Source organism: Schistocerca gregaria, chromosome 4, assembly GCF_023897955.1.
Source record: "Schistocerca gregaria isolate iqSchGreg1 chromosome 4, iqSchGreg1.2, whole genome shotgun sequence".
In the NCBI taxonomy this organism is placed as follows: Eukaryota; Metazoa; Arthropoda; class Insecta; order Orthoptera; family Acrididae; genus Schistocerca; species Schistocerca gregaria.
Genome location: NC_064923.1, coordinates 170,119,087 through 170,146,858, shown reverse-complemented (window position 1 = coordinate 170,146,858; position 27,772 = coordinate 170,119,087). Strand labels below are relative to the sequence as shown.

Sequence of the window (27,772 nt, the reverse complement as noted above, 5' to 3'; positions counted from 1 at the left end):
CGTCGGCTCCACATAATGCCACCCTGAAACAGCTGGCAACCTCCACCTTGCTGCACTCGCTGTACAGTGTGTTCAAAGCGTCCGGTCTGACTGGATTGCCTCCAAACAAGTCTCCGGCGATTGTCTGGTTGAAGACGTATGCGACACTCATCGGCGAAAAGAACTTGATGCCAATCCTGAGCGGTCCATTAGACATGATGTTGGAACCATCTGTACCACGCTGCACGGTGTCGTGGTTGCAAAGATGGATCTCGCCATGGACGTCGGGAGCGAAGCTGCACATCATGCAGCCTATTGCGTACAGTTTGAGTCGCAACACAATGTCGCGTGACTGCACGAATAGCGTTATTCAACATTGTGACGTTGCTGTCGGTGTTCCTCCAAGCCATAATCCGTAAGTCGCGGTCATCCACTGCAGTAGTGGCCCTTGGGCAGCCTGAGCGAGGCATGTCACCACCAGTTCCTGTCTCTCTCCATCTCCTTCATGTCCGAACAACAACGCTTTGGTTCACTCCGATACGCCTCGACAACTGTCTTATTGAGAGCCCTTCCTGGCACAAAGTAACAATGCGGACGCGATCGGACCCGGTACTGACCGTCTAGGCGTGGCTGAACTACAGACAACACGAGCCGATTACCTCCTACCTGGTGGAATTACTGGAACTGATCGGCTTTTGGACCCCCACGCTCTAATAGGTGCTGCTCATGAATGGTTGTTTACGTCTTTGGGGGATTCAGTGACAACTCTGAAGAGTCTGTGTCTGTGACACAATATTCCCATTCAACGTCTATCTTCTGGAGTTCTAGAAACCGGGATGACGCAGAACTTTTTTTGATATGTGTATGTTACTGCACAGTACGTAGGTTAAATCAAAGGTCATGCATGGGACTATTATTCGATTGAAACTAGCTACTGTTCAATTTTTTGAAGGAAAAAAGAGTGCAGGAACGAAAATAAATTATTCCGGATGAGAGTGCAGACTTCCCGTTTTAAGTGGACTTCACTGCACACAGAAAGACATTTCTAGGTAACTTATTTCCCATTTTATAGGGATTCATTTAAAAAGAATATCGCGTTTTAAAAGGGAGACAGTCTGACAACGACAGGCCTGCTCCCTAAGCTCAAACGTGTTAAAGAAAATGAGAGATCTGAAGAATTCAATGTGGCCCATAAAGAATTAGAAGAATATTTTTTATAGAGATTTTGAGGAAACTGTCAGTATTACATTTGTTTCCGAGTTACTTTCGACGTCATCTGCCTTTTCAGTTAAAAGCGCCACTGTGGATATGTGCAGATGTTACTGATTGACCAGCAAAGTAATTCCAGATACGACAAATCTTTTTACGTTAAAATCTGTCTAGGACCTCTACATTGCTTTCCTCATGTACAGTTTGCTTCTCCATAATGAGGTTAGAAAAGTGCTACCGTACGTGAATCGATTTATCTTTGCGTAAGACGTTTTTCGGGTTATGAAACTACGTAAGTCACGGTTGCATAGTAATTTGAATACGAAACTCTATCAAATTGTCTGCATCTGTCCATACGCCGGCGCGCGCACCAAAAACAATTATATACTATGAAAACTTGGTTTCTTTCTCTCCTTTGTTACCGATGTTTTTTGAGAAATGTCAAATACTGAACCAAGTATTGACTGCGATTGCACTGCCATTTAAATGCAATGCGTTCGCAGTTTTCCACTCTTCCCCCTCCTCGCGCTCAGACTGCGTTGTGTGGCGGTGTGGGGAAACGAAGTGAGGTTGAGAGCTGTTGCACTCGAGCCTGGACAAATCCCGCTTGCCGAGGTCTTTGCCGGCCCTGCGTTAACTGGTCACTTTGAGAGCTGTCAACGGAGCCATATTGTAATCTTTATGTGGTCACTTTCAGGAACTGTATGTGCCTTGGGTGAAGAGACAGAATCTAGAGTGAAACTTCCTGGCAGATTAAAATTGGTTCCGGACCAAGACTCGAACTCGGGAACTAGGGAATAGGTCCAGAGTTCGAGTCTCTGTCCAGCATACAGTTTTAATTTGCCGGGAATTTACGTATCGGCGCACACTCCGCTACAGAGTGAAATTTTAATTCTGGAGATTTTAAGGATAATTTCATTGTTATAAGAAATGGGTATATCACCAAACTAATGAGGAGGTACTGAGTAGAGAAGAAGAATTTGTGGCAAAACTTGACTAGAAGAAGGGCTCGGTTGGCAGGTCTTTTCTGAGGCTTGAAGGGATTTCCAATTTAGCACTGGAGGGCAGCGTGGAAGATAAAAACCATAGAAGGAGACCAGTAGATCCTCTACGTGTTCATCCTCGGAGATGGTATTGTCTTATGAAATCGGACGATACGTTCTGAATCCACCTGCACCTACTGTTCGGTATAAGGCACTGCTCGGAATGAGCCACGCCTGCTTAAACGGTGCCTGGCGGACTGTGAGTGGTGAATGGCCGGCAGCAGACTCACACTTGACGCTCAGCACCAGCGGCGGGCTCTCGCCGTCGCCCTCCACGTTGCTGGCGACGCAGGAGTAGCCGCCGGCGTCCTGCCTGCCGACAGACTGCAAGGCCAGCGCCTCGTCCGTCACGATCACCCCGGCAGACGCGTTCTGCACCAGCGTCTGGCCCTGCAACAGTGGCGGTCCAGCATCAAACTCATGCACATCCAGTGTTTGGTTCAAAGCTGAACCTCAACTGCATTGTGAACTTGAGTGCGCCAACACCAATTAAATGCGAAAACAAGGTCGGGTTCATGAGGAAACGGCAAATCAGGTAGGAAAGGTCTCATAGTAATATATTCGTACGCTATTTACTATTGGCATTATTTTCTGAAAGTTGTGTTGAGCATTCTATACAGCAAACAAATCTCGATATCAAAAACAAATATGATCCTTGAAGTGTTAAATTTTTTCCTATTATTGCAATTTGGCCTTTCCAATGTTTAGGCGATTATTCCGGATGTGAGACTGTAATGTGTAAAAACATCACTTTTGCAGCAAATAAGTGAAATGAAATAATCGTACGGCAATGTTGGCCGGGAGACCCCGTGCTGGGTTTTCGGCCGCTGAAATTGCGATTCCTTTTCAGCTGACGTCACTTCGGCGACTTGCGAGTGAATGATAATGAAAGACACACTACACCCAGTCATCTAGAGGCAGAGAAAATCCCCGAACCCGTGCACGGGAGGCAAGAACGCTACCGCAAGACCACGAGCTGCAAACTGCAAAGAAGTGTATTGGCTCGTAAATGGTGATGAAATTGAACTTGTTCCTCAGCTCACCTAATTTGTCAAAATATCTGTGAACTGTTTCCTTGTTGCTCGCTGCAAACTCGTGCATTCAACTGACCACATACTTAAATATTCCCGTCCATTCACAAAAACGTAGTAAAAGTCTACGTCGCTTTGATTTTTGTCTATTCAACAGTTGCATTGTATTCGATGGGTAATTTTACACTGTGTTCCCATTAAAATTGCTTCATAGTCGATGTCTGTCATTTGTCGTTACAGTGTTGTCACATCGGCTGCGGTCTACAGCTGGGCTGTACGTGACACACAAACGCGACCGGTCATTTCAGGAATGTTGTTAATGTGTAACGCGGAGCAATGTTGGAAGCGGCCTTCGCGAGGTGTGACGCAATGGGACTAAACTGCGGCAAACGACACGTTTTGCAGTCCTCAATTTATACTCATGCCCCAACCTAATCACAGCTTCCTGATATGCAGTGTATCCGAGGAAGCGACGATCATCAATCTGCGACAGTTAAAAAATCACGCTCGCTTTGTTCACGGCATTTAAGGGTGAACTCTACGAGCACCTCAAGAAAGAAAAATTTATTTCAGCGTAAAACGCAAACTGTAATTCGTCGATGTGATTGGTCACCTGAAACTCCCCTCATACTAATTACACCGGCTGCGCCGGCCGATGTTGCCGAGCGGTTATAGGCGCTACATTCAGGAACCGTGTGACCGCTACGGTCACAGGTTCGAATCCCGCCTCGGGCATGGATGTGTGTGATGTCCTTAGGTTAGTTAGGTTTAAGTAGTTCTAAGTTCTAGGGGACTGATGATCTCAGATGTTAAGTCCCATAGTGCTCAGCGCCATTTGAAACATTTTAACACCTGCTGCAGCGTTACCATCAGGGCTGCAGCGTTTTCAGTAGCGTTACTGGTTAGCACTTCGCTGCAGAGTATAGGCGACACAAGAAGATTCCAAATGAGAGAAGAACGACAAGAAGGAAAAATAAGAGCGAATAGTCCATACGATGAAGTAAATGAAATGGCAAAGTATTAGAAATTAAAAAGAAATACATTTAAACCAATTTATTGAATAAGAACAATGAAGTCTTTTGATCAATGAAGTGTTATGATCAGATTTAGAAATAATTGAAAATTTCGTTACTTTTTACGAGATTTGAATCTACACCTTACATTCGTCACGTTTATACGCTAACCACTTCACTAGTCCCCTTCGAATGTTGTTGAATTTTTTACTCAGTCCCAACGATTAATTGCAGCGTTCAGAAATTCAGCTTAACACAATGTCGTGCGAAGCTGATGTAATATGAGCCGATCTATGTTATTACACCTGTGTGTGTGTGTGTGTGTGTGTGTGTGTGGGTGTGTGTGTGTGTATTTTATGAGTAGGAAAGAAAAGAAAGCCGGACAAGGGAATGGAAGTGACCTAACTGTTGTGGCACTTAGGCAACGGTGAACGGTTCGGGCGCTCTGATTTGAGAAAACCAGCAACAACTAGTGAAATGTTAACTATCAAGTAATTTTTAACGTGATCGCCCAGTACTCTTTCCTGTTCATCGCTGTAGCTTCTCGTAAAAAACTTTCTTTCCAAAAAGAGGTCTCATGAACACCTCACAGTGTCCGTCAAAGTTTTAAATGTATCTCCTAATGCACCTCTTGGAACTGAATATTTACCATTAGCTCCCCGGACAGTTATTTCAAGAAGACTGATATTTTATACTGATTCATTCATATTTCTTCATTACATTTGGGACTTCGCTTCTTAATCTTTAACTCTTACGGCACAAAGCCTCGAGAATATATGTCTGTACGCTATTAGTTTTTTGGCCGCAACAACCTGAAAATGCTTTGTCCAAGACAACATGAACGTACGGCTATGGACATTCAACGTTACCACTATTCTCACCTAGGCTACACATTGTCACACACCATATTCTATAGCAATCTCGTACACACATTAACTCAAACCATTGCGAATCACTGTGTGTGATGTATTGGTTCTCAGATTAATCGTCTTCTGTGTTGACGTTGTTCATATAGGTAACTGATCTTGATATTTATATTATACGTTCAGGCACAGCAGATATCTCTAGAAACTGGTTTATCTTTTTACACTGTAGCTACATATTGGCATAATCAACACAAAGTATCTAATTTACCCTAAAGTTAATGGATTTCCCTTTTATTTACAAGAATTTATGCATTATGGATTAATCATTACACATTACATGAGAAATCAGGAAGAACAGTTCAATGTGAAAACATATCTACATATCAAGGCTTCTACAACATTAAATATGGATAATCTTAACTGTCATACTGTGCATTTTCTGTAGCACTACCGGTAACGTTTCCATCAGTAGATAAAATTATTTGTTTTTTCTTCTTTTGTTATTCCGTCGCTGAAATCAGTCACTGAAATCAATGACGGTGCCGAACACGTTGTCGACTGTATCAGTGTCCGCACACTTACCTGGAATTTCCAGGTCACTTTGTAGGCCGGCGGGTTAGCTCGCACACGGCACTCGAAGTAGACGTCGCTGCCCTCCTTGATGTCGTCTGGGCGCATCCGCTGTCCCAGGCGCAGCTCGCTCGTGGGCGCATCTGCGAAGATACACCTACAGGAAGCTACTGGACTGAAGCCGGTTCAAACTAAACACATTTCCTGCAGATACGGGAGGGAGTGTGAGTTTAAAGATGATAACATCATGTTCGAAGACTTTAGGAATCGTAAAAAGATATTATAGATATGAAAACAGCGGAAACTGACGGATGCATGGCCCTGCACATGTCGTATGAGAAAGCAATGCTAAACAGTCAGAAAAATTCCAGATTCATAAAAAGCTGAAGAACTTGTAATTTTGGTCAAGATCAGCAGTCTGAAAGATTGAAAAAGAAAAACAGATGTATGCAACTATCATAAAGAATAGCATTAACACATTTCCAAAGTCTCTTACTGGAGAAGAACGAAATAGATTAAAAAAGGAAGTTGAATGAGACCAAATATATTTGTTTTATAGTAGAAAGAATTTGACATATTTAACAGCACTGAACTACGCTCTGTAATGGTAAGTAATGGATATCCTGACAAATTAATGGAAGCCATAAAAATTCCATAACAGGATTCAGGACCATTAAAAATACTAGGATATCAAAGACAGACGAAATTTTAACAAATGAATGTTTTCGGCAAAGTATTAAAATGGTGGTCCGTTTTGTGTTTTTTATGACATTGTAAAAAATTCATGATTTTGGTGGGTGACACCTCAAGTCACCATTGGCAGTAGTTGAAGGTCACTGGAGAATGCTAGGAAGTGCAAGGGCTCTTGAACACAGGGGATACGTGAAGAACACATCTGTACAGCCGTTGGAGCAGACGGACACGAAGTTTTACTTTACTATTGAACTGTTGGAAGAATACTACTACGTAATATACTTCATGTTTTGCGAAAATTTTGTAAGACTTCTGTTCTGATACATCGGAGGTACAGTCTTATACATAGTAAAATTCAGTTACAAGTAGCACTTACAACTTCCGAACTAGGAATGAATTGTTAAATTTTGGGGAACTTCACCACTTTTCATGCCACTTTGAAACAGCATCACCTGCTGTTTAAAATTTTTTATTCTATAAACTCGTTTAAGTGTATTTTGTAGGACCTCGATTCGTGCATAAGACTGTTGTATTTCAGAATAATTTATCGGACTAGGGAACTTTAAACTCAAGGTCCCGTTTCAACAATTTCCAAATATTTCGCTATTTTTACCTTTATGGTAATTGCCATTAACTGAAAATTACTATCATTCCCATATTCTTTCTATGCTTCATTTATTAGATCACAGTTTACTAAAGGTCAGTTAGCTATCTTATCTTAGGGCGTCAAGCAGAAGCATACGACTCTCCCCTTCTACTTCAGTGAGCCACATCTTCAATTAGAGCCGTACATAGCTAAATACACTTTTCTATTCCTAACTCATACTACTGATTGTGAACAGAACGCAATATTCGGTAGGACGGCAAAGAGGTAAACAAACTCGTGCCGTCTACAACACGACATTAATTGCACAAGTGGCACTGAAATGACACTTGTAGTTTCTTCCTTAATGGAGGACGTAATGCAGATTTATAAGAAAAAGCAGAGATAGTGAACGAATAACAATAGATTTCGATGTTCTACAGGCTGTGGACAACGGGGACCTACCAGAAAAAAATATTATCCATCTATTATTTCAGAGGACCTGCAACAACTTGCACTGAGAAAATCCCAAACAAGTTTTGTGATACTATCGTTTGTTGTTGTTGTGTTAACCAGTTCAGAGACTGGTTTGAAGCAGCTCTCCATTCCACTCCATCCTCTGCAAGCTGCGTCATCTCCAAGTAACGACCACACCCTACATCCTTCTGAATCTGCTCAGAGTATTCATGTCTTGGTGTCTCTGTACCATTTTTGCCCTCCACAGTGCCCTTAGTATTTATAGTCACTAAAAATGAAAAAAAATAGTAAAACAATTAAGTTTGAGTCAAGTTAAACTTCAATTTATGTTGTCAATGAATGAAGAATGTCCGTCTCAATGCGTTCTCTGTCGAATAATCTGTCAATTTCCATTGCTTCCAGTCCCACAGAACGCTGCTCAGTCGGCCAAACAACATAGAAAGAGGGAGTGGTTGAGGAGTGGGTATTTAGCCGTTTTTCAAATACTGAAAGTCGATGAGACAACCGAGGAATCAATCAGGTGACGTCTGAAGTGTTTTTCTCATGCCATGTCTTTACACACCACAGTTGTCGTTTGCATGAGGCAGGATGCCTGTTTCAACAATCTCGGTGAGTAAGTCTAGTCATTTCTACTAGCTCTTCATGATGAGTGTGTTGTGGCCATTTCCTTCTTCCAAGGTACAACATGTGTCTTCACAAGGCTACACATTTAAGCGCCCAGGTTGAGTAAACCCTTAGACTCCCTATAACGTGTTGACGAACCCTCTAAAACATCCATGTCCTCTCCCAAAGAAAATAATTGGAGCTATTCTGAACAGTGAGGGAAAAAGTAGTATTTAGTTTCCCTGCAGCTTATTAGCTCCTCTGGATCAACGTATAGAGAGTGATTTGAGATGGATATGGCATACACATAGAAATTTGTGGACTCTCCTCCTTGCAGTGGTGCTGTTAACAAGGCTAGAGATGGGGTTACACTGTATCAGCGTGCTGTCTCTAAAGGGTGCTCTGTCTTCTGTCCGGTGTGTGCTTATGTAGATTGAGATACAGACAGCTATAATAGACATATCTCACCTAACAGCCCGAGACATGAGTTGAGCAATGTATGATGGTGGATCCGTACTGTGGAGTGTCGGTGAGTGTGTGGAGAGTGGCGTGGTAGCTGAGCAGCGACTTACAGTAGACAGACAGCTTGACGGAGTGCTCCTGGATGCCGGCGCGAACGTGCGAGTTCTCAGCCCGACACGTGAGCAGGCGGCCGTTGTCGCCTTGCGATGGCGTCAGCGACAGCGTCGACAGCGTCTCGTTGCTGTCAGAGGACACCTGCGACACCAGAAACACATACAGTCACTTAGAACGGTGTTGTTACCACAGGTTCTCATAAACAGTAGCTGCTACCCAGTAGTATTTATTTCTCCATGTACTGTTTGGTCTTCTGGTACAGTTTCCTAATTGATAGTCGACTATCGAACCTATGTCGTTCGTGACACCCAACAACAAATTACTTGGCACAGATCAACAATCTATATTAAGGGATTTCCATTATTTCCTACACAATATTGCTTTCTGCTTTCTGATTCAATAAATACCAGCAAATACATGATTCTTTAATTAATTAAATCTCATTTATAAAACAGCTACAAACGTCGAATTACCTTACAAATCAGTTAAGTCTTTGCTTCCGATGAGTGACTTCCAGCATGTAAGGACGAAAAACTTTAGAAAAGGTTTGCTTAGCAGTCCTCTCATCATAGAACACCTGATGAACATAACCTGGGTAATCAAGTGTCACATTTTAGGCAAAAGCTGGTTTTTCAAGCATCGGAATGTTTATGGACTAATACGTGCTGTACAATAAGTTGTACAACGATATAGTGTTCAGCTATATTGAATGGTATATGTGGATACTGTCTGCAAACTGTTGTTCGAGTGAAATTGGGAGTAAGGAAGTTGTAAATTACAACGTCATGCTTGATGCTGTGTTTGAGTGCATGAACAGCGGAAATGTAGTTACTCCTTTTCACCCACGTCCTGTTGGTCTCTTCAATACAGACCGATCGTCATGTCATCCTCCGCAATAGCGTCAGTGGAGGCAGTATGGAGGGGTACGCAGTCAATACACCGCTACCCGGCAGCTATCAGTTTTCGTAACCTGGAGCCGACACTATCTGTCAGATATCACAAAAGTGACTGCTCCCTGGTCTAACCCACCCACCAAATGAAACTCCCTGGAGGTACTGAGAATCGATCCAAGATATTCGGCATGGCAGTCAGCCACGATGACCTCTCACCTGCAGATGCAGACATAAAGGCAGTAAGCCATAAACTTCTGTCCTGGCATCGTTCTGTAGCCCAGGTATTTGCGTGCCATTCATTATTATGCCTAAAAAAACTACAGTTTCTAAATAAAATTAATATCTTCTTCTGTTAAACTTTGACATGAGATTATAACTCTCAATAACTAGATTATGATAGCATTTTAAATTTTTGAATAAGGTCAACAAATATTGAAAATTAAATTTTTGTTGCTCCTGGGGGCCGACATGTGACAGGTATATTCCGAAGTTTGAGATCGTTTTAATACTTCACTATTATGCGTAGAAGATTTTACATCCAAAGACAGCAGAACTGAAAGCCTGTAAACTTAGACAATAGTAAAACTCATTGAAAATTAGTACATGTGAGAATACCGTCAAGGTTTTTCAAAGACGTGGGGTAATAAGTTGACTAAGACGGACTGAGATCATAGAGCAGTTCTTTGATGAAAAATGAAGTCGCAGGTTAACTTGAGTGCAGAATTACCAATTGTACTACCGGGAACTCAGTACAACATTTAACACGACACAAAGGAATTAAACACGTTAGCTGGCAGTGAGCATTGATTTCTGTCGATGAGGCAAGTTGAGACCGGGATACGAGCTCGGGTCTCGTGCTAAGTAGGCAGATGCGCAGAAAACTATGTTGTCCGGACGCAGTGGTCACCACAATCCCACTGACTAGACTACCACGTCTTCTCTCAGACCCAGATTCTTACCTTATACCACACACAACCGATGTAGTGCTCCCGTTAGTTAGACATATAGTGTTCCTGGTCACTAGCATTAATACCCTCGGCGTCTCGATGATACCCGTAGGGGTTCGAGCTTAGTGCGTATCCGGACTGAAGAGATCATGTGCCGTCATCGCCATAATTGTACATAAGCTCTAATTCTTACGGGAATTTGCGAGATGCTGTGATTAACGAAGGTAATGAACACAGGCACTACATCAGTAGAGTGCGGATGCTTTATTATTATTATTATTATTATTATTATTTTGAGTCACCCAGTCTTCTGACTGCCTTTAGACGACCCGTCACGAATTCCTGTACTTTGCCAGCTTCTTCAACACGTAGCCGCAATTACAAACTAAGTCCTCAATGATTTGCTGGATGTTTCCCATTCTCTGTCTTCCTCTACAATTCTTACCCTTTACATCTCACGGTGGTACCAAGGAAATTATTCCAATCTTGTTGTCAGTATTTTTCATATATTCCTAACCGCCCTAATTCTGTAGAGAACTTCCTCATCCTTTACCTTGTCAGACCGCATAATGTTCAACATTCTTCTGTAGCACAACATCTCAAATGCTTCGATTGTCTTCTGTTCCGGTTTTCGCACAATCCATGTTTCAATACCATACAACGCTTTGCACCAAACGTACATTCTCAGAAAGTTCTACCTCAGATTATGCTTGATGTTAGTTAGTAGTAGACTTCTCTCGGTCAGGAATTCGACTTTTGCCAGTGATAGTCTGCTTTTTATGTTCTCCTTGATCCACCCGTCACGGTTTATTTGCTGCGTAGGTAGCATAATTCATTAACTTCATCTACTTTGTGACCACCAATCCTGATGTTTAATATATCACTGTTCTTACTTTTGATAATTCTCATCACTTTCGTCTTTTTTCAGTTTGCTCTCATTCCATATTTCGTACTCATTAGACACTTCCTTCCATTCAGCAAACCCCGTAATACTTCTCAATTTTCTCTTAGGATAGCAATGTCATCAGCGAATCTTATCATTCGTATCCTTTCACCTTATACTTTAATTCCCTTCTTGAACCTTTCTTTTATTTCCGTGATTGCCACTTCGATGTATAGATTCAACAGCACGGGCGAAAGACTACACCCTGGCTTACACCATTTTTTATCTGAGCACTTCGCACTTGGTCTTTCGCGATTATTATTCCGTCTTGTTTCTTGTTCATATTGTACACTCCTGGAAACTGAAATAAGAACACCGTGAATTCATTGTCCCAGGAAGAGGACACTTTATTGACACATTCCTGGGGTCAGATACACCACATGATCACACTGACAGAACCACAGGCACATAGACACAGGCAGCAGAGCATGCACAACGTCGGCACTAGTACAGTGTATATCCACCTTTCGCAGCAATGCAGGCTGCTATTCTCCCATGGAGACGATCGTAAATATGCTGGATGTAGTCCTGTGGAACGGCTTGCCATGCCATTTCGACCTGGCGCCTCAGTTGGACCAGCGTTCGTGCTGGACGTGCAGACAGCGTGAGACGACGCTTCACCCAGTCCCAAACATGCTCAATGGGGGATAGATCCGGAGATCTTGTTGGCCAGGGTAGTTGACTTACACCTTCTAGAGCACGTTGGGTGGCACGGGATACATGCGGACGTGCATTGCACTGTTGGAACAGCAAGTTCCCTTGCCGGTATAGGAATGGTAGAACGATGAGTTCGATGACGGTTTGGATGTACCGTGCACTATTCAGTGTCCCCTCGACGATCACCAGAGGTGTACGGCCAGTGTAGGAGATCGCTCCCCACACCATGATGCCGGGTGTTGGCCCTGTGTGCCTCGGTCGTATGCAGTCCTGATTGTGGCGCTCACCTGCACGGCGCCAAACACGCATACGACCATCATTGGCACCAAGGCAGAAGCGATTCTCATCGCTGAAGACGACACGTCTCCATTCGAACCTCCATTCACGCCTGTCGCGACACCACTGGAGGCGGGCTGCACGATGTTGGTGCGTGAGCGGAGGACGGCCTAACGGTGTGCGGGACCGTAGCCCAGCTTCATGGAGACGGTTGCGAATGGTCCTCGCCGATACCCCAGGAGCAACAGTGTCCCTAATTTGCTGGGAAGGGGCGGTGCGGTCCCCTACGTTACTGCGTAGGATCCTGCGGTCTTGGCGTGCATCTGTGCGTCGCTGCGGTCCGGTCCCAGGTCGACGGGCACTTGCACCTTCCGCCGACCACTGGCGACAACATCGATGTACAGTGGAGACCTCACGCCCCACGTGTTGAGCAATTCGGCGGTACGTCCACCCGGCCTCCCGCATGCCCACTATACGCCCTCGCTCAAAGTCCGTCAACTGCACATACGGTTCACGTCCACGCTGTCGCGGCATGCTACCAGTGTTAAAGACTGCGATGGAGCTCCGTATGCCACGGCAAACTGGCTGACACTGACGGCGGCGGTGCACAAATGCTGCGCAGCTAGCGCCATTCGACGGCCAACACCGCGGTTCCTGGTGTGTCCGCTGTGCCGTGCGTGTGATCATTGCTTGTACAGCCCTCTCGCAGTGTCCGGAGCAAGTATGGTGGGTCTGACACACCAGTGTCAATGTGTTCTTTTTTCCATTTCCAGGAGTGTATATTACTTGTTTTTCCCTAAGGCTTACCCCTATTTTTCTCAGAATTTCGAACATCTTGCACCGTTCTACAATGCCGAAAGCTTTTTCCAGGTCGACAAATCATATGAATGTGTCTTGATTTTTCTTTACTCTCGCTTCCATTATCCACTGTAACGTCATAATTGCCTCTCCTGTGCCTTTACCTTTCCTAAAGCCAAACATCGTCTATTAACAAATCCTCCATTCTTCTTCGTATTAACCTCGCCAGCAGTTTGGGTACATGAGCTGTTAAGCATATCGTGCGATAAATCACGCACTTGTCTGTTGTTGCAGTATTCGGAATTTTGGGGATCACGTTTTTCCCGAAAATCACATGGTATATCGCCGGAGTCATCCATTCTACGCACCATCTTGAATAGTTGTTTCGTAGCCACTTCCCCAATGGTTTTGGTAATTATGATGGAATGTTATCTATTCCTTCTTCCTCATTTGATTTTAAGTCTTCAAGTGCTCTTTTAAATTCTGGTTCTATTACCGAAACCTCTATCTCATCTATACCGTCTCCTATTTCTGCTACAGGCCTTCGATGTACTCTTTCCACGTATCCCCTAGCTCATCTCCATTTAACAGTGGTATTACCACTGCAATCTTAATTTTACCGCCCTTGTTTTCGTCGCAGTAAGAGATGTTTTGACTTCACTATAACCTGAGTTAGTGCTTGCGACAGTTACTTCGTTTTCGATTTCTTCACATTTTTCATGCAGCCATTTCGCCTGAGCTTGCTTGCACTTACTGCTTATTTCATTCCTAAGTGATCTTCATTTCTGTACTCCTGAATTTACTGTTTCGTTTTTGTACTTTCTTCTGTCCCCGATGAACTGAGAATTTCTTCTGTTACCCATCCTTTCTTGGCAGCTACTTTTTTTGTACTGGCGGTTTTCTTTCCAATTTGTGTAACTGCCCTTTTTAGAGACGTCAGTTCCTCTTCAAATTAAGTGCCTAGTGAGTCACTCTTCAGCGCAGTATGTATAGCCTCAGAGAATTCCACGCGTACCTCTTCATTCCCTAGTAATTGTATCTCACTTCTTTGCGAACTGATTCTTCGTGACTGGTCTTTAAATCTCAGCCTCACGATCCAATATCTGATTTTAGAATCTCTGCCTCATCACGATGTAGTCTAATTGAAATCTCCCGGTCTATTCCAAATGTATCTCCTCCTCTTGTTATTCTTGAACACAGTATTCCTTATGACTAAGTGAACTTATTATAGGTCTTAATTAATCTTTCTCCTCTCGCATTCCTAGTATCAAGCCCATATTCTACGGTAACACTGTCATTTACTTCTTTCCCTACGACTGCATTCCAATGCCCATGACTATTACATTTTCATCTCTCTTCACATACTGAATTACCCGTTCAGTATCCTCATATACACTGAAGAGCCAAAGAAACTATTGCACCTGTCTAGTATCATATCGGGCGTCAGTGAAAAAGTGCCGCAACACGACGCGGCATGAACTCGACTAACGTCTGAAGTAGTGCTGGAGGTAATTGACACTATGAATCCCGCAGGGCTGTCAATAAAGTACTAGGGCTCGTGATCTCCTCTGAGCGGCACGTTACAAGCCGTCCCAGATGTGCTCAATAATGTTCATGTCTCGGGAGTTTGGTGGCCAGCGGAAGTGTTTAAACTCAGAAGAGTTTCCTGGAGCTACTCTGTAGCAATTGTTGCCGTGTACGGTTCCCAAGTCCGTCCGTGTGCACAGTGGACATGAATTGATTCAGGTGTTCAGACAGGATGCTTACGTACGTGTCACTTGACAGAGTCGTATCTACACATATAGAGGTCCTATATCACTCCAACTGCACACGCCTCAGACCACTACAGAGCCTCCACCAGCTTAAACAGTTCCCTGCTGAGATGCAGGTTTCATAGCTTCATGAAGTTGTCCCCATACTCGTATACGTTCCTCATCTCGGTACAATATGAAACGAGACTCGTGCAACCAGGCAACATGTTACCAGTCATCAACACTCCAATGTCGGTTTTGACGGGTCCAGCAGAGGGGAAAGCTTTGTGTCATACAGTCATCGAGGGTACAAAGAGTGGACATTCGGCTTCGAAAGCCAATATCAATAATTTTTCGTGTAAAGGTTCGCACGGGTGACACTTGTTGATGGTCCAGCATTGAAATATGCAGCAATTTGCGGCAGGGTTGCACATCTGTCGCGTTCAACGATTCTCTTCAGTCGTCGTTGGTCTCGTTCGTGTAATGATAGAAAGGGAAAATCCCCATATCACCGCCTCCCCGTAGATGATGTGTCCCATCGCTCGAGCGCTGACTGCCACACCATGATAAAACTCACTGACTGGTTGATAACTTCCCATTGTCACAGCAATAACTGATCTATCAACTGTGCCATACACTTGTTGTCTTATATAGACGCTGACGACCGTATTGTCGTATTCTGCCTGTTTACATATCTCTGTATTTGAGTACGCATTGTTATACCAGATTCTTTAGCGCTTCAGTGTACTTTCTCTATCCCTTCATCTTCAGCTTGTGACGTCGGCACGTGTACCTGAACTATCGTTGTCGGTGTCGGGTTGCTGTCGATTATGATGAGAACAACGCTGTCACTGAATGTTCACAGTAACTAACTCTCTGCCTAAATTTCCTATTCGTAATGAATCCTGCTCCAGTTATACCACTTCCTACCGCTGTTGATACTACTTTGTACTCATCTGACCAGAATTCAATTTCACTTCATTGATCCCCAATATAACTAAACTGAGCCTTAGCATTTACCTTCTGACAATCCAATCCCCGATTGGTAGATCGTTACGCTATCGTTGGTTATTCAGTCTTTTTCTCAGGGGCACCTACCCCTTGGCAGTACCCTCCCGGATATTGGAATGGGGGAATTTTCTCGAATCTTTTATCAATTGAGAGATCATCATTACACTGTTTCAGTTACAGCCCGTACATTCTGCGGATACACATTGTGTGGCTTTAGGGCAGTATTTCCCATTGCCTTTGAGGCGTAGCGCCGTATACCGACCCTGCCTTGGAGGCGGTTAAGTGGGAGATATGTCTTAGAGCTCATAGTTTATGTATCAGCCGATAGAGGACAATGGATAGGGGACTGATTTAGTAACGACTGTGCCCACTAGAGTGCACTATTGAATGTTTTTCATAAACTGTTCTGGTATTTTCATAATGTGTTATGTCTTTTTGTGTAGGTAAAATGTTAGAAATGTGTTTTAGCAGTACGAATGATGCGTGAGTGTGGATTAAGGTTAATATGAAGGTAACTGTTTAACAAGTTATGGCCGGCCGGAGTGGCCGTGCGGTTCTGGGCGCTACAGTCTGGAACCGAGCAACCGCTACGATTGCAGGTTCGAACCCTGCCTCGGGAATGGATGTGTGTGACGTCCTTAGGTTAGTTAGGTTTAATTAGTTCTAAGTTCTAGGCGACTGATGACCTCAGAAGTTGAGTCGCATAGTGCTCAGAGCCATTTGAACCACATGAACAAGTTATGCAGTGGGATTTAGTGTGGGAACATTTCGAAGAAGTATCGATGTGGACGAACGGGATTTTTGTAGAATAGATTTGTAAAATAAGTTTATGGTAAAGGGAAATTTAATTCAAGTATAAGTAACAGCAGTAAATAACTTTACGCATAAACAAAACTTCCGCATATTAGGTAATTACGTCGGTAATAAGTGCAGTCGTTGGGTTTACTATTTTACGACTGGTTATTGATGAAAAGCACGGACTGACGCGGGAGAATGTTGTTTTGCTATTGGCTGTTGAGTAAACTCACCAATGGTAAAGCAATATTCACCGCGCGCCTCTCTGCTGGTAGAGAAGACTTAGAGTTTTACTAGGAAGGGGTCGGAGACTAGCCATGAAACAGTTCGGACCTGTGTAGTAGTAGTTCCGATGGAAATGATAAGTTGCCGGATCTAGCTGTAATTCATACATCAAAAGTGTTGTAAAGTGACGGCATAATTATTCCGAAAGGTGTGTAGAAGCTTCGGAACTTTTAACTGAATTTTGTGCCGAGAAAAGGCACAAATTCCGCGTGGCGTATTGAGCAAATCGGTGGCTAAAAACTGAGACGGCATTAGGTACGACAGACTTAATATTTAGCGAGGTTTGTCAATCAGAAACAATCCGTATTTTTGTAGCCATTACGTTTTCGGGAAATGCAATAACATAAACTTGCTAACGTGAGTGAAAGGGATTGTGAGTGACTGTGTTGAGATTAGCACGGGCTCGGCAGTGATATTTGTTCACCTAAGTTTCAGAATTCAATAATTAAGGACAAAATTTCCAACCTTTCATTTCGTGTGAAAACTTCCTCCCGAAACGTAGATTACTGACTTTCACTGAAGCCTGGTTTACGTCGAAGTACAGTAGGTTCCGCTCGGCTTTCCTATTGATAATCTGCTCAGACAATATTCACAGGTAGGTGCAGGTTCGTCGAAAAGGGACGGAAGGAATCGCGCCGCCGCACCTTCTGCATCCTCATGCGTTTGATCATTGCTGTTTCTTCCGCCTTTGGGGGCAGTTTCCGGCGCCGAGGGTGAGGGAGTGCCCTGAACCTCTGTCCGCTCATTCACCCTCTTTGACAAGGCCGTTTACTAACTGAGGTGTGATTTCCTATGGCGGAAGTCTTCCGTCGCTATTGCTGATTACTTCAATACAAAATTTCAGCAGTGGCGGGATTCGAAATCTGGACCCAGGGCGTTTCGATTACTAATTAAAGACGCTATCCCTGTGCCACAGCTAGTTGAGAGTTTCAGTCTGATGCGAGACACTCTAGGTAGTCTTTGTGGCTGTGGTTACCACTGTGTCCAGATGACATAGTGGTCAACGCATCTGCCTAGCGCCCAGGAGACACTGAGACGATTCCCAGTCCGGCACAAATTTTCAACCTGTGCCATTGATATAAATCAGTCCCCACTGTCAGTTAATGTCTTTAAGTCCTTTGTGTCTTGATTCACAATGTCTGCAGGCTCTATAATAATGAATGTTCATTCGGACATGTCCGAAAGAAGAGGCACCACATACACGCAATATTTAACACGTGGCTGTTTTCTTGCTCTATCCGCCGCAGTTTTGCTCTGGTGCTGCTTCATGTATGACAGATCACACTTGACTCAAATCGAAGTGTGACCGAATAATTTCATATTGAAGTATCTTACATTCGTAAGGCTGCGAATGGAGATGTCTCAATTTCGTTCGCAGACGGACAAAGCAGATCCACTGTGGTGTGTCTTGTCCCCATGGCATCGTAGGCCCACCAGGGCGTCAATTTCTGCCAGCCCTCGCCGGATGCGGCGTTAACATCCCCCCCTCTCGTTCGCTGTGGCTTCTGCCCTGAAACGATCCACGCGGGGCCGTATCGCCGAGGCTTTCCCGGTCGTGCAATAAACGTCAGGCCCGGCCGGCAACGCATTTGGCACGCAAAGAGAGAGGAATGCCGCTGTCAGGCAGCAGTGCGTGATCCCAGGGGCTCTGATGGATGCTGCGGAGGTTTCGCTGCGCAGGACTCGTGGGCTGACAGCGCGGGCGCAACAGCGTCCTCTGAGGGCGGATAAATCGGAGGCCCCAATTGGAATCGATTGACAAATGCCTCTGATGTCTCGCGCGGCTAGCCGAACACACTGCAGGACAGGCAAAGCAAAAGATTAATGGTGCAGTGATCCATCTGTGTGCCTGAAATGTCGAACTGGGTCATCCTAGATCATACCGTTCTTGTAGCAGAAATGTTGCAGAAGGGACGCTTCGAGTGAAAACAATGGCTGACTGTGACCGCTGCCCAACAGTTATGGGCCCTAGGCATCGTAAGGAGGGTGCAGAACTACTGTGCGATGTGTTTTGGATGGAAACGTGGAGAGTAGTGTCGACCTTGAGAACAAGCAATCGTCTCAGAATAATAATGTGGCCTTCAGGCGCAGACTACGATAATTAGTCGCGAAACACTGTAGCGCGAAGTATACAACATGTTGACAACTACAGCGATGCTTGAGCTCCAAGCGGTTGGCATGTATTAACAGCAGTGGCATGATATAATCTAAAGTATGTTACTTTCAAAGGAATTACCTCGGTTCAATAAATGGAGCAGTGATACAACCAAATATATTATTTTCAGGGATATTACTTTACTGTTCCCCCTTAAATAAAAGGGTTGACATTTTTCCAATACGTTCAGGCCAACACAGTTCATCTCTTCTCCTTTCCGTGAGTTTTCTATACTATCCACCGTCTCTGGCATTCAAGTCTCCATTCCTTAGATTGTGTCAGAACTCTTCTTGCATGGCATTGTTCTGTATAGCACGCCTCACGCCTTCGTTCCGATGTAGTAGCGGTTGTCCTCTTTTTCTCTCTTGCTTCCCTCTGACATTCTTCTAAGATGTCCATATCACGTTATCTGTTTTCATTGGTGTTTATAATATCCGTGGTAAGGTTCATCTGTTCATGTAGCACACCGTTAAGTGCAAATATATTTAAAATTAATTAATATATAGCGATAAAATCTTTTCTTTGGCACTCAATTCTCACTAATTTTTTCTTATGTTCATTGATAAATTGGCATGCTCCAAAATTGACAGCACATATTGTAATGTTCTTGTGCAGATACTGCGTATCCTTCTTCATTAGCTCGTCGCTTCTTATATTACATAACCTCTCCTTGTTCCTCCGGAGTATCCTTGAGTATGACAACTGCAGCCGACGTGGTTCTCATTGTACGGTCTGGATCACTTTATGAAGAAACCAGTCCCCCTACCAAGCAAGGTGGCGCAGTGGTTAGCACAATGGGCTGCTGCATTCGAGAGGACGACACAACCCGCGTTCGACCTTCCAGATTTAGGTTTTCCGTCATTTCCCTAAATCGCTGCGGGTAAATGCCGGGATGGTTCCTTCCCTGTTCTTCCATAATCAGACTGGACTCGCTGCTTGGCCCCTTTCTGCAAATCTACCAACCAATCAACCAAGCCCCCTATGAAGTCAACAAACCCCGCTAAATAATGTCAGTGCAGTACATTTAAAACGAGGCCGTCCAGTCAGAATGAAGTTTCAATAAATGAGTTAAATAGATCAAAAAAGTTCAGATAGCTCAACTATGGTCTCTAACCAACGCTCGCCTCTCTCTCAGATCATAGCATTAAAATTATAGAGTCGTCTTACATGCAGTAAGAATTTACGTAAATTTACTTCGTTCTTGAAGGTCATATCTGAAAATACTATGCTATTTCCTAGCTTCTTCACCTGAATTGTGACGATAGATTCGCAGGACATAGAAAACACACACACACACACACACACACACACACACACACACACACACACACACACACACATACTGCATAACGCACCAACTGCCTCCCCTCTATACTAACTAGACTCTAGTATTTTAGCAGACATTAAAATGAAACTGCCAATTAAAGGGTAGCCCCATCTTTCGTGCCCTCAAAAATATCCGAATTATTTGTTCAGAATGTAATTTTACCGTATTTCCACATCTACAATAAATCACAAAAAGACAAACACACACACACACACACACACACACACACACACACACACACACACACACACCTACATACATACATTTAGAAATACATAAAATACATAAAACGACGATAAAAATATTGACAACTATCTTTGCATTACTGACTGAGAAGAATAGTGTATTAATTGGATCACCAGTCGTTCGGTGAGTTTCAGAGGATTTCGCTGTTTAAAATTAGGAGTATGTAGGGTTTCCCTAAAGTAGTGTTCAGTATAAAGGGATGCGACAGGAACGATCATTCGAAATAAAGAAGTCTAGTACGCCTCGACTCTATAATGCTTGCCTTAAGAGCTATACTATGTGATCAAAAGTATCCGGACACCTCCAAAAACATACGTTTTTCATATTAGGAGCATTGTGCTGCCACCTACTGCCAGGTGCTCCACATCATCGACCTCATTAGTCATTAGACATCGTGAGAGAGCAGAATGGGGCGCTCCGCGCAACTCAGGGACTTTGAACGTGGTCACATGATTGGGTGTCACTTGTTTCAGACGTCTGTATGCGATATTTCCATTCTCTTAAACATTCCTAGGTCCACTGTTTCCGATGTGATACTGAAATGGAAACGTGAAGGGACATGTACAGCAAAAATTCATACAGGCGGGCCTCGTCAGTTAACTGACAGAGACCGCCATGAGTTCAAGAGGGTCGTAGTGTGTAACACACAGACGGGTATCGGCACCGTCACACAGGAATTGCAAACTGCGTCAGGATCCACTGCAAGTACTAAGACAGTTAGGAGGCAGGTGAGAAAACTTGGATTTCACAGTCGAGCGTCTGCTCATAAGCCACACATCACGCTGGAAAGGCCAAACGACACCTTGCTTGGTGTAAGCAGTGTCAACATTGGACGACTGAACAGTGGAAAAACGCTGTGTGGGTTGAGGAATTACAGTATACTTTGTGGCAAGCCGATGGCAGGGTGTGGGAATGGCGCATGCCCAGTGAACGTCAACTGCTAACGTGTGTAGTGCCAAAAGTAAAATTCGGTGGCGGTGGTGTTATGGCGTTGTCGTTTTTTTTTTTTTTTTTTTCATGAAGGAGGGTTGCTCCCCTCGTTAGTTTTCGTGGCACTATCACAGCACAGGCCTACATTGATGTTTTAAGCGCCTTCTTGCTTCCCACTGTTGAAGAGCAATTCGAGGATGATGTTCGCATGTTTCAACACGATCGAGCACTTGTTCATAATTGACGGCCACTGACGGAGTGGTTACACGACAATAAAATCCCTATAATGGACTGGCCTGCACAGAGTCTTTACCTCAATCCTATACAAGATCTTTGGGATGTTTTGGAACGCCGATTTTGTGTCAGGCCTGACGGAACCACATCGATACCTCTGCTCAGTGCAGCACTCCGCGAAGAATGGGCTTCCATTCCTCAATAAACCTTCCCGCACCTCACTGAACGTGTGCCTGCAAGAGTGGAAGCTGTTATCAAGGCTAAGGGTGGGCCCACACTCTACTGATTTCCATCATTACCGATGGAGGGCGCCTCGAACTTGTAAGTCATTTTCAGCCAGGTTTCCGGGTACTTTTGGTCACATAGTGTATGAGCACGTCTTCCTCTGCAATACTGTGAAACAAATCTGCAGGAGAGATGTGTTTCACAGAAGCGTAGGTGAACAGATGCTCATAGCTCTTCAGGCATTACAGAGTCTATGTTTACCGGATATTTTCCTTACGTTTTGTTTTGTTGTTGAACTGTTGACGGGTTAAATTTACCCTTAAACTAAAATTGTACTAGATCGAATTCTTTATCCACTATGTATTGTTATAAGGTCCATTATCCATTTATGTTCTGACATAAAGAAATTTATATTTTTCCATTTTCTTTGCGGGATTTGAGCTAATGTGGCCTCTATACACTCTATGAATGTTTGTGAAATTTTATTTTATTTTATTTTTTTAATTTTTTTCAGTGCTGATACCCAGAAGTAATACGATATTTTTGATTTTTTCAAAAATTTCATATTAAATTTTAATCCTAGAGTAACTACAGAAGGTGCAGTAACGTATATGATTTTTGAAATTCCTTATAGTATGTGAATTTTTATGTGCATACCACTTCTCTAATGATAAATCTTGAGACTGTAATGAACAGTTCTTCCTGTCATTGCAACGCAAATATACTTTGCATGCATTGCATTGGGCATAAGGTCTCCACTTATTTCTGTTTCTCGCTCAAATTTCACATCTTCCTCTGTTAGAACCGGAAACCACAAAGTGATTGCATCGGTTGCAAAGATGTATATCTTCATGAACAGAAAAATTATCCTTTCTCTTCTTTGGAAGAATTATTTTCTTAAGTTCCTCCTTGAGATTTGACACTTGATGCTCATTCATTAGCCCCAGTGTCTCACCGGCCTGAATTCCAGCAATGGCTGCGCCCCATGTAAATAATGGAAAATCATATAAGCATTGACGAAAGCTATTTCTATTGCACCCCAGAAGAGATGGTACTACCATTTCATTGATCGCCCGTCAAGATAGTAAATTGAACGTAATCTGTCTGCGTGCTGCACCCTATCCATGTTTTTCTTATAAACACGTACAATAACTGTATATGGTATAGTTGTACTTGTTTCGTATTTCTACATTCTCGAATCTACACTCAGTTAAGTGCCACAGAAATTTGACGCAAGCTGCTCTACTTTAGTGTTTTGACATTGAAATACGATGATACTCTGTGATTTGAGTCCCTACGCTTTAGATTCCTGTTTATTCGAACTGTTCCACAGGCAATTTTGTTATAACTTTAATTTCTCTACTTTGGAGTATAGGTAAAAAAACTGTCAAAGTACAGTTTTCTGAACTGACTCCAAAACGATTTAGACAATTTCAATACAAATCTCTCGCCTAAACCGCACCTTCTGAAGTGTCTCATTTCTACTTTGAAAAATACCTAACTTAAATGTGTATCGTTTTGTATCACAAACTGTCCATATTTTACAGCCTCTTTTGAATGGTTTTAATGGATTACATAGCTTTATGCTACTTCTTCGCTTTAAAACCCGTATTCATCCATACTCAACTACTTAGTGCCCTGTAAATGGAAAGAAATTGATTATTCAAAGCAACTGAAGCGGACGTAAGTAACAGAATTTGTCAGTGTTATTTTACGAATTTTTTTCAGCATTAAGATGTAAACCGTTCAAATTAAAAACAAACCTGTCCTTATTCCTACATAACCTTACATCAGAAATACCAAGGTCGTCGCATGTAGACCAGTAGTAGTTCCATGATAGTAGTTTATGGCAAACCCACAAATAAATAAATTCAGAAAAAATTTAGAACTCATATCCCTTGAGATTTAAAAATTTTCACTTCTGTGATGCATTAAGATTGCTCTGGAACATTTGTCTTCTAAGACTGGCTTCAAAACGAACCTAAAAACACATGTAGCTGAGAGGCAATCGTGAAGTAGCTCTTCTACATGACCTGCAGTAAGAATAAATGAACTGAAACAGCACCACAGTTGTAGTCGGAACAGCTTTCTAGCCTAATTCATGAAGTGAAGAAAAATAGATTGTCGTATAAGGGGCGTTCAAAAAGAGATGAGCCGGAGGCATAATTACATAAACCGGTACCTGTTTGTTAGAAGTATTGACCCTGGCTGTTGAGACACTTGTCCCACGGTGACACAAGGCGGTGAATGGCTGTCTCATAACATTCCCAGGGCTGCGATGTTAACCAGTTCCGCACTTACAGCTGGACGTCGTCGTCCGAGGTGAGTCGTTTGCCCCTCAGAGCCTTTTTAAGGGGACTAAAAATTGCGTATCACAGGGAGAGAGGTTCAGACTGTGTAGAGGTCGAGAAACTCCCATTTAAATATATGCATGAGTGCCACGACTGTTTTGGTCGTATGAGGCTTTGTATTATCGTGGAGTAGAAAGACTCCACAGATGAGAGTGCCTGGTCCTTTTGATTTGATCGCTTGGCGAAGGGTGGGCAAGGTTTTGCGAGTAACTCTGGGCATTCACTGTTGTCCCGTGCTGAAGGAAGTGAATGAGAAGGGGGACGTCAGCATAAAAACTGATTAATATCGCAACCCTGGTAGTTTTATGAGATACCCAATCACCGCTTTGTGTGACAGTGGGACAAGTATTTCAACAGCCAGGGTCAATACTGGTAACATACAGGAACAGATTTCTGTAATTATGCCTCCGGATCGTTTCTTCTTGAACTCCCCTTATACACTGTAACAAAAAACGAGGATAGTGTAGAAATGTACCTACTTTACCTGTATTCACAGTTCCTCGTCCCAGTACATTTGTTTCTCTACTTTATATCAATGTTCGGCTGATTTTCACCATGCCCTGCATGCGTAGACGGCGAAATACTCTCAGAGGCACCATTATCTGAACTGGTGGAGTTTGTCACAATTTGGCTCTTGAAAATTGCACGACAGAATTTCGTCAAAGTTGTGAACATTGTCGAGATCTTCAGCTTCGTAGCCAGATTTCTGAAATATCATTGAAAGTGTCCTCGGACAAAAGCACCTCAAACTGTGCATCAGTCAAAGTTTCAGAACAACCATCAGTGTCACAATTTTTGTCCATTCGTGTAAGATAGAGTAGACAGAACAACATGTGAGATACCATGCAAAGCTGCTAATGTAGAGTGTTCGCACGCGGCGACGGTACTTACAAGGTCACTTTATATTTTATGTTTTTGTCATTTATTATAACGTAATACTTAAAAATATTGTACGAAGCTAACAGCGTATGTACTTGCAATAGACAGTACGACAGAAATTTTAAAAAACTTGCACAAAAATATAGGCAACACTACGAAAACAATCACGTCCAGTCTTTTGTTTTCACAGCAGAGCTTTGTCAGCCAGAAAGGTCTACCTATTGCAAAATAACGTCTTAGAAACTTTAGAGCGAAGGTACAGCAGCGTACCGAATGGCTCTCAGTACATAAACATGAACTGCGAGAATTATGCGAGAAAAACTTATGGCTTCTTCTTAGTATCGTCAGACAACAAAAGCTTAAAAGTAACGGAGGATATGGGTAGTAATTCCTTACCAATAAGCTCAATCGAACTTCGATCTTAATTTAACAGTTTTTGGGAAGTATATTTAGGCACAAAGCGGGAAGTGGTCGATATTTGCATTCGTCGTGTAACAGACAGAGATCACATGGCGGTGGCGTTAGTAAATTTTTTGTTGTTGGCAAAACCTAGTTAGGAGTGTGGAACACTGGAGCTAGGTATCAGCACGTGTACAACCTGATGTGGCAATATTTATTCAGTAGCGATTCTCTGTCAATACTAAACCATTACAGGTATTCAAATAAATTTTGAAATCGTGTTTTCAGAAATCAGGGATAATACTTTAATGAAAATGCAGCTGCAAGGTAAAAAAGGAAGAATAAAGATAAGATAAATTGCACATACAAAGATACAACAGCTTAAAATAGGTTCTCTGTTAAAATGGTCTTGAAACGCAGACACTTTCTTAAATTAGAAAATCAGACGGTGGTCAGTAAACATGGGAAAGGAGACTATAGAGTCCAGTTAAATTAAATCATACTTCCAAAAGATATTATTTACCTGTCTTAGAACGTTGACCATTCTTATATTCATTGTATTTTTGACCAGCAAGTTGCCAGATATTTGTTATCTGTGTGGTAACAAAATGTGATATATATAAATCATTCGTGAAATTCGCAATTTAAAAGAGAAAATATTTCCATGACACTGAGATTCAGTATAGTATACGATACTGAAACAGTTATTCTAGTATACATATCAAATCATATTCCATATGTAATAACCGAATCTGATGTACCAGTTGTTGAGATTACGTTTTAAATGTGATACGATATCTTTACGCATGTACAATTGATCTTCCTCTCCATTCTATGAAAGGCTGTAAAGAGCATTATGAAGTATATCCAAGAAAGATCAGTTTAAATCAAATTCCAAAATGCAGTCTAGATAGCATCCTCACCAGTTTTCTTATATGAGATATAAATAATATTACTTATATCCTATATACGAAAACTGCCTATCGTTACGTGGGAGAATCTTACTGACTTGCGCCAAGGCTTAACATGGACAGGTACACGATTCTCAGGGCCAGTACTACTGTATTCACAAAGGTCACAAGTACGTGTAGGTTTCGATTATCGAGTCTAAAGCATCGGGAGAACTGTGCCAGTAACGACATTACAGCTGGAGCCGTGGAGTAAAATTTAGCGTTTGTGGAATAAAGCAGAGTTTGCGCAAATCGCCCTCGCCGTGGGCAGACCATCAATATTAACGGTAACTGTAATAGTACGTGTATTTTTATTAAAAGTGGTTATAAAAGTTGGCGTCTACCACTCCGTTCGCCTTTGGAACTCACTGTATTTTCGGTTGCGGTCTTGGATGTACACTGATCAGCAACATTATGACCACCTTTGCTGGCCGGTGTGACGGAGCAGTTCTAAGCGCTTCAGTCTGGAACCGCGCGACCGCTACGGTCGCAAGTTGGAATCCTGCCTCGGGCATGAATGTGTGTGATGTCCTTAGGTTAGTTAGGTTTAAGCAGTTCTAAGTTCTAGGGGACTGATGACCTCAGATGTTAAGTCCCAAAATGCTCAGAGCCATTTGAACCATTTTGAACCACCTTTGGCACGGATAACGGCGACGACGTGCTGCGACATGGAAGCAATGACGCCTTGGTAGGTCGCTGGAGGGAGCTGGCACCACATGTTTACACTTAATTCCCGTAAATTCTCTGGAGGGGGGCTATGAATTGCGACGCCACGTTCAATCGCATCCCACATGGGTTCGGTCGGGTTCAGATCTGGCGAATTGGGGAGCCAGCATATCAGTTGATCAGTTGGTACTCCCCACTGTGTTCCTCGAAGTACTCCATCACACTCCTGACCTAGTGACATGACGCATTACCTTGTTGAAAAATGCCACAGCCGTCGGGAAATATGGTCATCATGAAGGGGTGTAAGTGGTTTGCAGCCAGCGTACGATACCCCTTGGCAGTCATGGTGCCTTGCCATGGTAGCTTTCCCACTGGAGTCCTCCTGTTAATGTTCCCCAGAGCGTAATAGAG

The 27,772-nt window shown here is 43.1% G+C and overlaps 1 protein-coding gene across 1 annotated transcript in view; it reads right to left on the bottom strand.

Moving 5' to 3' along the window:
- LOC126267503 (nephrin-like) overlaps positions 1-27,772 on the bottom strand; it is an 880,351-nt gene that overhangs the window by 81,437 nt on the left and 771,142 nt on the right. The window contains exons 7-9 of the mRNA XM_049972800.1: positions 8,640-8,784; positions 5,724-5,854; positions 2,462-2,621 (exon numbers count right to left, since the gene is read on the bottom strand). Coding sequence (XP_049828757.1) covers positions 2,462-2,621; positions 5,724-5,854; positions 8,640-8,784 — 436 coding nt within the window. The remainder of the gene's footprint in view (positions 1-2,461; positions 2,622-5,723; positions 5,855-8,639; positions 8,785-27,772) is intronic.